Raw genomic sequence first — 12,225 nt, 5'->3', positions numbered from 1 at the left:
TGAAAAACATAGTCAACAGAGTCTGCACATCTCTGGCCCACTTCCTCTCTCATGCCCAGGTCTAGTCAAACTGAAACTGACCGTCGATCGACCGTCGAAGTAGAAGAGACATAATGTTTTTCATAACTTGAAACATTTACACTAAAAACTAGGATAAAGTTTATTAAACTATGTTTTACCATTTTCTTTGCTGACAAAAGTGTGTGTGTGTGTGTGTGTGTGTGTGTGTGTCTGTGTGTGTGTCTGTGTTCATCAAAGAAATGGACAGTCATGCTGATTGGTTGACTCACAAATCTTCACATCCTCTCTATTAGTGAATGTGCTTACCTGACATTTCACATGTGAAAGCAGAACAAAGAAAGTACTCTGACATCACCACAGCTAGACACTCAGATTTATTTTAGCGTTAGCTCTGTTCCTCTGCGGTGTGCATCAAGTCAAGATCAAGCATCTCCTATACATGGTAAGAGTAGATACTACATGTACATTTTTAGGCAAATAGAGGAAACAGACATTTGTTGACAAACAATTTACAGTGAATGTAATGTAATGCCTTTATTTGTCCCCCAGTGGGGCAATTAGTTTGGCAGCAGTAGGAGCACACAAAATTACAAAAAATACATAAATACACATAGTATAATAAATAACATGATGCACATCATAGTCATACAGTAGGTGAGTAAACTACCTTTTCCTCCTGGCGTTTAGAAGGGAGACAGCAGAAGGAACAAAGGAGTGTTTGAATCTATTTGTTTTAGCAAATGAGAGTCTGAGCAATGAACCTGATGGTAGAAACCGAAACCGTTGATGTAGAGGATGAGAACAGTTACACAAGATGGAGTTTGCTTTCTTAAATAGCTGTTTGTTGTAGAGATCCTGTAAAGTTTATTGTCCAAACCCAATAATTTTGCTACTAACACTAACAACCTTGTTGTTAGTGACATGCCAAATTTGTGACATGCCATAATGTTTAACATCAGGTGTTTTCCTTAATGTATTATTATAATGTTTTTTGAGACTTTGTGAATGCAGTCATTGACAATATATACATACATAGATGTCAATCATTATGATTTTATTTACTATCCTATCCCAGCATATACGAGTGTGTGCAAAGATGGTATACATTTTGATTGAAATGGTGTGTTTACTATTTAGTCAAGCATTCAAAGGCTGGTTATGAACAGGAATGCTTGTTATGTCTCGTGTCCTGTATGGTATGTTTACTATTTAGTCAAGCATTCAAAGGCTGGTTATGTGTTTATTTAGTCAAGCATTCAAAGGCTGGTTATGAACAGGAATGCTTGGTATGTCTCATGTCCTGTATGGTATGTTTACTATTTAGTCAAGCATTCAAAGGCTGGTTATGTGTTTATTTAGTCAAGCATTCAAAGGCTGGTTATGAACAGGAATGCTTGTTATGTCTCGTGTCCTGTATGGTATGTTTACTATTTAGTCAAGCATTCAAAGGCTGGTTATGAACAGGAATGCTTGGTATGTCTCATGTCCTGTATGGTATGTTTACTATTTAGTCAAGCATTCAAAGGCTGGTTATGTGTTTATTTAGTCAAGCATTCAAATTATGAACAGGAATGCTTGGTACTGTATGTCTCATGTCCTGTATGGTATGTTTACTATTTAGTCAAGCATTCAAAGGCTGGTTATGTGTTTATTTAGTCAAGCATTCAAAGGCTGGTTATGAACAGGAATGCTTGTTATGTCTCATGTCCTGTATGGTATGTTTACTATTTAGTCAAGCATTCAAAGGCTGGTTATGTGTTTATTTAGTCAAGCATTCAAAGGCTGGTTATGAACAGGAATGCTTGGTATGTCTCATGTCCTGTATGGTATGTTTACTATTTAGTCAAGCATTCAAAGGCTGGTTATGTGTTTATTTAGTCAAGCATTCAAAGGCTGGTTATGAACAGGAATGCTTGGTATGTCTCATGTCCTGTATGGTATGTTTACTATTTAGTCAAGCATTCAAAGGCTGGTTATGTGTTTATTTAGTCAAGCATTCAAAGGCTGGTTATGTGTTTATTTAGTCAAGCATTCAAAGGCTGGTTATGAACAGGAATGCTTGCTATGTCTCGTGTCATGTAGGATTCTGCATCTGAGAGAGTGAGAACTTCCCTTTTTCTGACCATCACTGTTCTCAGCGTGATCCAAGGTGAGCCGTTGTGTTGTTATTCTCACGCATGTGGACAGGACAGTCACTGGCTGCAGATCAGACCAGGGGTCTGACTGAGGAAATGTATCTAGTAGTTGTTCATACAAACAGAAAAACTAACAAACAAACAAACACACTAAGATAAAAAATATATATATATCATGCTATGTTAAAATATATGTATTATGTTATATGCACTATATTCTATGCATTTTTTTAATATTTATAAATATATATACTTTGTAAAGATATACATGATACGTAGCACATGTCTATGTGCTATGTAAAATATGTATTTGCCTATTTTGATGAAGCACTTTACACTTTACACCCTTACATGTGTGTGTGTATGTGTGTTGATCTCAGGTCTATCTGATGAGGGGTGGCAGATTAACATCTCTCATTCCTCTGTCTGTGCTGTTGCCGGGTCAACAGTGGTCATTCTATGCTCTTTCACTCATCCTCCCAACGTCACGGTGAAGAAGGTTTTGTGGACTGTCAATCACATGTTGGACAAAGATTTCTTAGAGTATCCAGAGTACATGAGCAGAGTTCAGCACAGTGGTGATATGAAGAACAACTGCACACTGGCTCTCAGAGAGGTGGACCTATCAGACAGTAAAGTGTATTTTGTGAGGATTGTAGCAGAACAGGAAGTGTATCCTCTGACAACAGAGCCAATCAGATTCATGCTATCAGTCACTGGTGAGTTCAGTGGGTTTGTAATTTCATTTGAGAGAATGTGTCATTTGCCATGATTATTTTACTTCTTCACTTAGCTGATACCTTTATCCAAAGTGACTCAAATATATCGATTATTAAAAGGATCAATCTCCCCAGAGCAACTCTGCTGTAACAGCCAAGAATAAAGCCTACTGGCTACTTCACGCTAGCTCAGCTCCATCAGTACTATGCTAGCGCAGCAGGATTCTGCTCCACGTGCAGTCTGCTGTTGGGATTAATAAGCTGATCTGATGTAAGTCTGAATGTGTTCACATTTGTGTTATTGTATTTCTCTCCAAAGAGCTTTCTGTTGAAGTGTCTGGGTCTGTGGTTGAGGGAGGAGAGGCAAGGCTGAGATGCAGACGCTCCTGTGGGTTTGATGACAACAACCCCACGGTTACATGGAGGAAGAACGGCCAAGATGTACTTAGACAAACAAACAACAGCGATCTTGTCCTCCAGAACATCAGGATTGACGATGAGGGTGATTATTCTTGTGCGTTAAAAGGTCGTGAAAAACATCCATCTAAAGCAGTGGCGCTCAGAGTGATGTGTAAGTAGCATAAACATAAAATATTTAAAACATTCACAAGATTAATATCGGTACTATGATATTCATAATGATTTCTGCATACAAAACATTTTTCAAATAGATGCCCCAAAGAACATATTGGCATCTATAAGTCCTACAGGTGATGTACCTGAAGGCAGTTCAGTGAATCTGACCTGCAACAGTGATGCCAACCCACCAGCGGAGAACTACACCTGGTTTAAGAGTGGAACTGTCCCCTCCCACATAGGATCTGGGCAGACGCACAGGATCATTGACCTCAACTCTGATCATACTGGACAGTACTACTGTGAGGGACAGAACTCAGTCGGCCTCAGCAAATCTCCTGAGGTTTATCTGGAGGTGCAATGTGAGTAGTATGATCATGTCACTCAACTACACCAGCATCTTTTTGAACAAGGTCAAATCGTCACCACAAGGTCATCTGACTAACACCCAGAATGCTGATATTCTGATTAAAGCAGATTGTTTTCTTTTTTTTAATTAATGAGTGATTTATTGTAATTATAGTTTGGGTTGGAGTCAATATACAATTTAATATGTTGTGCAATTAAAGAATCAAATTGTTTTTTTTAATGTATTTTGTGGCTGTTGTGATGATTATGGGCTGGGCAAGTGTAGAGTCAACCCTTTTTGCGGCTGCCATATCAGTGGCAATTTAGCTCTATTTTTGTTGGTCCCATTCAATAAAATGTGTTGTTTATCAAATGCTTGTCTATTGAAGGGTAAAGTCCAGAGTTAAAACAACCTGAGGGGTATTTCACAAAACCTAGATAAAGGATTAAGCTGGGATTTTTAGGTTATCCTGGATGAATTTAGCCTTGACTTGGTTTCACAAAAGAGATGGCACATAAGTTACCATGGTAATTTATTCTCTGCACCTAGCCTGGTCCCGACCAGGCTAACAGCCAAGCTAAGTTAATTCTAATGGTAATTATGTCGTCTTATTGCTTCAGCTAGCTGTCATTCACATCAGACCTCCGTGCTATTTTTTAAGGAGTTTTATTCCATTTATAAACTATTTGCTAAATGTATTTGCTCGCAAAACAAAACAGATTGTCTGCCTACTACCATATAGTTATTATTTTAATTGTGATAGCCTTATAATTATTAACATAGGCCTAGGTACTCATTGTTTGCTTATTTTATTGATAGATGTTTGATGAATAGCCTACTGTAGTTGATTGGAAGTGGATTGGCAAGTTCTCGGAGGTATTTTCAACTATAATATTAAGGTATATCATACTATGTGCATCTTTGCAGAGGCAAGCGCTTTCTTAATGACGTTGCGTGCCGAGACAAGAAAGCACTCACACGTGGGTGCATACGTAAATTTGCATTCGGTTGGTCTACCACGCCTACTCCCGCTGTTTTACAGAAATAGCCATGATTCCCCATTCCAAAAAGGACAACTTTACTTCATTGTTAGTCTATATCAAAAGCGGTTGTTCACTTTGTGTGAATGACGCAATTTTCCGCGTCTTTTTTATTCCAACCATGGGCACTTTGGAGCAGAAACGAGAACGCGCACACATCCTGAATTACTTACACCTGGCTTGACATAGTCGCTCCTACTCATCCTGGATTGGCATTAGTGAAACGAGTTTAGCTAGGATGACCAGACAACGCTATGTCAAACCTCGTTTTATCACTTATCTTAGATGTCTTAATTCTGCCTTTGTAAAATACCCCTCTGGTCAATCTGTGATTGATAACAGGTTTAAACTTTTCTTTGGGAGCAAAATTAAGTTAATCAGAGTTGGTAGTGTTCAAAGCGTTCCTACAGATAAACTGAAGTATTGCAAACTTTGACAAACAGGGTTTTCTGAAGGCAACACATTGCCTTACTTCTTCATTGAAAAACATTTTCACTTTTCCTGTATCTTGTTTTACAACTCTGAGTGTGTTTTCACAAGGATGCATTCTGTTGCCCTTATCTGTTACAGATGCTCCAAAAAACACTTCAGCATTGGTCAGTCCCTCTGGTGGAATAGTGGAGGGCACTTCAGTGACTCTGACCTGCAGCAGTGATGCCAACCCATCAGTGGAGAACTACACGTGGTTTAAGAAGATTGGAGTAACCATCTCAGAGTTAGTTACGGAGCAAGTTTACACCATTCCCAAGGTCAGCTACCAACACACTGGCTACTACTACTGTGAGGCCAAGAACCAGTATGGTGCCAGTAATTCTTCTGATGTTAACCTGGATGTGGAGTGTGAGTATCTAACAGTCGGAGTCACTGTAGCAATACATGAACATATACTCTTAGGTTGCCTTCACACTTGGTCCATTTAACTGGACCGAACCAGAGTGTGATTAGTCCCCCCAAACCCTGACCCAGCTGATTCACTGTAGCAACACATGACCTTCAAATATACATACTTCACATCACTAAATGTATGTTCTGATTCCATGAAGGAATTTGTATCCAGTGTGCTGAATAAGCAATTGTTTATATTAAAGCTGATGCTAGTTACCACACACACACTTTCAGTTGGGTAGAGCCAGGGTGGCCAGGGTGGCTCTGTAGAAGGTTAGTTTAGCATCTAAATTCCTTTGAATTGTTTATATTACAGTAACATAAAAAAAAAAACCTTGTACATTTACCACACACTCTTGGTACCCCTGATGACTGTCATACATATTACCTATCATCCTTATCTGTTACAGATGCACCAAGAAACACCTCTGTATCTGTGAGTCCCTCTGGTGGAATAGTGGAGGGCAGTTTAGTGACTTTGACCTGCAGCAGTGATGGCAACCCACCAGTGGAGAACTACACCTGGTTTAATGTGGATAAGAATGCAACATCACCCATGGCAACAGGCTCTATCTACAGCATCAGTAACTTCAACTTTGAGTATTACTGTCAGGCAGACAACAAGCATGGTGTTAATAATTCTACCGTGATTCATCTGGAAGTTTATTGTGAGTAACGTGTCTTAGCAGTTATCATATAATAACATGCAGCATTTGTAGACACTGTAAGGAAACTCAATAGCTTTGATATTGTATAACAAACAACATGTTGTTTTCTCCAGGGCAAATAAACTAGCAAAAATAATTAGGCTTATGATTAACTGTTTAATGTGTACAAATTACAGGTACTAATTTGATTGGGCCTATACTTGGGCCAACTAATTTGTTAGGTCAGTTTTGGTCCACTTTCACACAGTGCTGACTTAACCTTAATATTATACTGTATGTGCCACAGTATGCATTGTATTATTGATGACAATACCTTAATATTATCATGTTAAAAAAACATACACAAAGTTAATATCACTGCTGCAACATTCATGAGGAATTATACATGCAAAACGCTCATATTTCAAACAGATGCCCCAAAGAACACCTTGGCATCAATAAGTCCACCAGGTGATGTACCTAAAGGCAGTTCAGTGACTCTGTCCTGCAGCAGTGATGCCAACCCACCAGTGGAGAACTACACCTGGTTTAAGGTGGATGAGTCCACTCCAGTAGGATCAGGACAGCAGTACAACATCACTGACATCAGCTCTGAGGACGGAGGACAGTACTACTGTGAGGGACAGAACTCAGTCGGCTTGAGCAGATCTCCTGAGGTTTATCTAGAGGTGCAACGTGAGTAGTACGATAATGTCACTCAACTACACCAGCATATTTTTGAGCAAGGTCAAATCGTCATTACAAGGTCACCTGAAAGCTACTATTCTGATTAAGGATAAAAAAAAAATGTCTTAATTAGTGATGCATGTATTCTTTGTTAATATAGTTTGGGTTGGACTTACAGTAAGAATAAAATATGTATCAATTAAATAATCAAATTGCTTTGTGTAACTTTTTGTGGCTGTTGTGTTGTGGATGACTATTGGCTGGGCTGGTACTGTGCCAATTACAAATCTGTTCTATTTTTTGTTGGTCGTGTTAAAAAAAAATGTTCTTTTTCAAATGGTTGTCTGTTTAAGATGTCAGTGCTGAGGGGGAAAAGTGATATCCAGACTGTCTGCTTAAGATGTCAGTGCTGAGGGGAAAAGTGATATCCAGACTGTCTGTTTTAAGATGTCAGTGCTGAGGGGAAAAGTGATATCCAGACTGTCTGTTTTAAGATGTCAGTGCTGAGGGTAAAAGTGATATCCAGACTGTCTGTTTTAAGATGTCAGTGCTGAGGGGAAAAGTGATATCCAGACTGTGTGCTTATGTGCTCTTGTATCTACCTCTCTTCTTCCCAGTCTTGCAGTGGCAGAACATTGCTGTAATTGTTGCTATGGCATCAGTTCCATTCACAGTCATTGTACTGTACTGCCTTATCTACAGAGGGTGAGAGACAGCAGCTTTGTGTTTAATGGCATGCATCCATCGTGAAGCTTTACAGCTCTGCTCAATCTAGTTGTATATTTGACAGAATCCAGCAGCATTCCTCTCTGAGGAAAAGCTTGTTTACTCTTCCTTCATAGCTAATCATAAGTGTCTACCTATTTCATCATTTCAGAGTGAAGAAATGTTCAAAACGTACTCAAACACAGGTGAGTGTTTTGGTTTAGAGATTTCCACCTGGAATTCCCAAACTATTTTTCCCCTACTCTATAATCTGTGTTGACATTATATTATATTATATTATATTATATTATATGATATTATATTATATTATATTAATAATTACTACTGTGTTTTTCCCCTACTATAAATGTTGAATTTCAATGAGAAATGTGTTTTTCTTGTCATCCACAGGCGACTGTTGATAATGTGTATGAGGAAGTCTCAGAAGTCCTCTTGACGACCTGCATCCCTGCTCCAACAGTGGACGCAGGTGACCAGGATGATGTCCAGTACGCCAGCGTTCAGTTCAAGAACTCCAGAGGTCAGCAGGTGCCCGTTTACTCCACAGTCCAGAAGTTCAAGCCCCACCCACAGCAGCAGGAGGAGGTGGAGTATGTAACAGTCAACTTCTCTAGACCCACTGCTGCCACCCAGTGAGTAGAATGAAGCATTGCACATACAGCGAACCTTTATTCCTGTATTCACATTCCAGCACACTGCTGCCACCTAGAGATATTACAGAAAATAAAAAACATTAATCAATCCACCTGACCTCTTCATGTGAATAATGTTTATTATGTACTTGAGGCATTGGTGGCATTAGAGGGCAGACTAATCACAACCAACCAATCAAACAAATAATTAATCAATCTATCCATCTACCCATCACACAATCCTTTTATAAAACAGTCAAAGTAATCAGCTGATTCACTGCATGTTCCTATTCTCACCCATGTCATGTGATAAGTGTTGGGCTGAGTATGGAGCTCACATTAGTGTGTTGGGCTGAGTATGGAGCTCACAAGCTCACATTAGTGTGTTGGGCTGAGTATGGAGCTCACATTAGTGTGTTGGGCTGAGTATGGAGCTCACATTAGTGTGTTGGGCTGAGTATGGAGCTCACAAGCTCACATTAGTGTGTTAGGCTTAGTATGGAGCTCACATTAGTGTGTTGGGCTTAGTATGGAGCTCACATTAGTGTGTTGGGCTGAGTATGGAGTTCACAATCTCACATTAGTGTGTTAGGCTTAGTATGGAGCTCACATTAGTGTGTTGGGCTTAGTATGGAGCTCACATTAGTGTGCTGGGCTGAGTATGGAGCTCACAAGCTCACATTAGTGTGTTAGGCTTAGTATGGAGCTCACATTAGTGTGTTGGGCTTAGTATGGAGCTCACATTAGTGTGTTGGGATTAGTATGGAGCTCACATTAGTGTGAGTATGGAGCTCACATTAGTGTGTTGGGCTTAGTATGGTTAGTATGGAGTTCACATTAGTGTGTTGGGTTTAGTATGAAGCTCACATTAGTGTGAGTATGGAGCTCACATTAGTGTGATGGGCTTAGTATGGAGCTGTGATGGGCTTAGTATGGAGCTCACATTAGTGTGTTGGGCTTATTATGGAGCTCACATTAGTGTGAGTATGGAGCTCACATTAGAGTGATGGGCTTAGTATGGAGCTCACATTAGTGTGTTGGGCTTATTATGGAGCTCACATTAGTGTGTTGGGTTTAGTATGGAGCTCACATTAGTGTGTTGATGTTTTTATTCTCAACAGACAGGCTCCAGACACAGTGATCTACAGCAAGTCCACAAACAGAAATAATTTCAACAGACAGGCTGCAGACACGGTGATCTACAGCAATTCCACAAACAGAAATAATCTCAACAGACAGGCTGCAGACACGGTGTTCTATAACAAGTCCGCAACGAGGAACATGAACTCGAAGAGACCACGTGGCGCTCCACCAGCTCCACCAAGTCCTGCTAGAGTCTAATGGCAGTTGGTTTTGAAGCAGTAGGCTGTGTGTACAGTAGGTTTGGGACTTAATTAGATTGTGCAGTCACTGTATGTACACTGTATTTACATTGTTGACAATGTATGTCTGATGTCCTTTTTCCATGCATGCATGCACAGGCACAGGCACAGACATGCACACATATCTTAGATTGTGCAGTCACTGTTTTAAACTGTTAAAAAAACATTGAGTCCGCACACCAGAATCTGCTACTTAGCGTTTTTTTTAATGGTAGGCTTTATCACCACATGTGACGTTTCGGGCCCCAGCCCTTCATCAGACATATAGCATACCATTTAAAAAAACGCTAAGGAGCAGATTCTGGTGTGCGGACTCGACGTTCTTTTACATGCTTGTGCTTTCCTGTCCAGCACCCAGTACTCAACGATTTGGATGTGCGTGCTACACCCTTGAACTCTGTTTTACATTGTTGACAATGTATGTCTGTTGTCCTTGCATGCACAGGCACAGACACAGACATGCACACATATGCATACACACACACACACACACACACCCACATGCAAGAGACTGCAGACTAGTCTGCTGTACTTTCAATTCACGCTCACGCTAACGCAAACACACAGGCGCACAGATGCACGCACACACACACACACATACACACAGGTACACACACTCCCACTCTAACACACACGCACACTCAAACACACACACGGCAACACTCACACATGCACACATACACACACACACACACATGCTTGCACACCCTTAAAAGCAGGCCAAAAAGTCCCCTCTTGTCTGGCCCTTCAAGTCTATGTAATTTCCTTTCAACAGGCCAGACTTAAGTGTATGATTTAAGAAACATACCTGATTCTCTGTCAGTTTTTGTTAAACAATACAAGATCCAAGATACAAGATACAATACAAGAGAACCTGTATGAGTAAACATGTTTCCTCATATAAAGAGTACATCAATAAATAAACTTTTCTAAAACAGTTTGTTTGATGCAGTTTGGGTTATGGATCCTGCCTCCTGTTCAGATCTGGCCAGAAGTCCTCATCAACATCGCAGGTGATGTCCTCTTGGGACAATATCACCGTATGTGCCATGTTCACCATTGAGCTGACCCCACTTCAATGTCTCTGCATGCCCCTTCCATTGCTTGGTAAAGAGGCATGCAGGTTTGTGGTTGGTGGTCGTATACATTTCATTGGCACACTGAAAATAATTATTTGATAGGTTTTAGATATGGGGAGCAAAGGGGCAAATGCAGATCTGTACACGAGTCCTGTAAAAAGTCATGTCAAGTCACTTTATTTGTGTAGCACATTTAAAACATCAGGAAGTCAAATTCAAATTGCTTTACTGTTGAGGAAGTTAAGACTTGACAATACAAGAATACCTTAACCATTATGCACAAGCCACAACACAAAGGGTTAAAGGAACCATATGTAAGATTGTGGCCAAACCTGGTACTGCAATCACTTTCAAATTACTGAAGAGCGGTGTATTCTTCCCCCTCCCCCTGACTCGAGGTTGCCAACCCGGATGCCGAAACACTACTGACTTTGTGATTAGTAGATAGGTGGAGGGTGGCACGTCAGGCCAAAACACAACATGACATGACAAAACACAACATCAACATCAGTTGAGGGCTGCAACTTCACTTTTTAAATGACAATATCCTGGCCGGACTACTGTTGTCAGTGATATTAGTATTTGAAATGATCATGATTTCTTAATGTCTAGTGACTTATCAGGGCCATTTTATGATTAATTGAAATACATTTCTTACATACGGTTCCTTTAAATGTCAAGATAAAGAGCACACACTCAGGCATAGATGAAGAACACAAGCGAGAGCACAGGTGTGAACACACACATACCAGTCTGCAGGGTTTCCTGTGCGGCTGATATGTGTAAAAACCCACATGTGTTTGAACCAAGTAGCCATTGCTGCAACGCTGTTCCGGAGAAGAGGCAACAACGGTAAGAGCTTATGATCACTAAATAATGTGTCACATCTGATGACTTTTGCCAAAATCCTTCAACGTTTAAATGCTCAGCAATGCGTGGTCAGTGTAACAGCTGCTTATTGTTTAAAACAAAAACAAAACAAAAAAAAACAGTTCTGATGATTTAAGAAACATAATTGATTCTCTTTCAGTTTTTTTTAACAATACAAGCTGTGAACATGCATATATGAGTAAAAAAAGTTTACTCATTTACAGAGTAAATCAATAAATGCAGTATTTGCTTTATAATACTGTACTGCCCCACACTGGTTAGCAATAAATGGTAGCAATGAATGGTGGGTGTTCACCTCTCCAGTGAATACCATAGCAGCCAAATGAAAGTTGTTATTCTCACAGTACATTATGGGACATTGCATTGTATTAAAATTCTGTGAAAGATGAAATTTGAAACAAAAGTTGTGTTTTATTGTTGTACATATATTAGTGTATGGGTTGATAAGGCAACAAT

At 39.8% G+C, this 12,225-nt stretch overlaps 1 protein-coding gene across 2 annotated transcripts; it reads left to right on the top strand.

The window, feature by feature from the left end:
* The first annotated feature begins 377 nt into the window (after nt 1–377).
* Nucleotides 378–10,700, top strand: LOC121719424 (B-cell receptor CD22-like). Of its 2 annotated transcripts, XM_042105042.1 has the most exons (13): nt 378–463; nt 2,104–2,170; nt 2,537–2,875; nt 3,195–3,446; nt 3,547–3,813; nt 5,411–5,680; nt 6,136–6,393; nt 6,805–7,068; nt 7,677–7,764; nt 7,937–7,970; nt 8,176–8,417; nt 9,539–9,599; nt 9,657–10,700. In XM_042105042.1, exons 1-13 carry the CDS (start codon nt 461–463, stop codon nt 9,756–9,758), a joined length of 2,247 nt encoding a protein of 748 aa, XP_041960976.1. In that variant the 5' UTR covers nt 378–460; the 3' UTR covers nt 9,759–10,700. The 2 variants fall into 2 exon arrangements, with proteins under 2 accessions (XP_041960976.1, XP_041960975.1); XM_042105041.1 differs by having other exon boundaries at nt 9,539–10,700.
* Nucleotides 10,701–12,225: the final 1,525 nt, after the last annotated feature.

This window comes from Alosa sapidissima, chromosome 9 (assembly GCF_018492685.1).
Source record: "Alosa sapidissima isolate fAloSap1 chromosome 9, fAloSap1.pri, whole genome shotgun sequence".
Classification (NCBI taxonomy): Eukaryota; Metazoa; Chordata; class Actinopteri; order Clupeiformes; family Clupeidae; genus Alosa; species Alosa sapidissima.
This window is presented reverse-complemented; position numbering and strand designations above follow the sequence as displayed.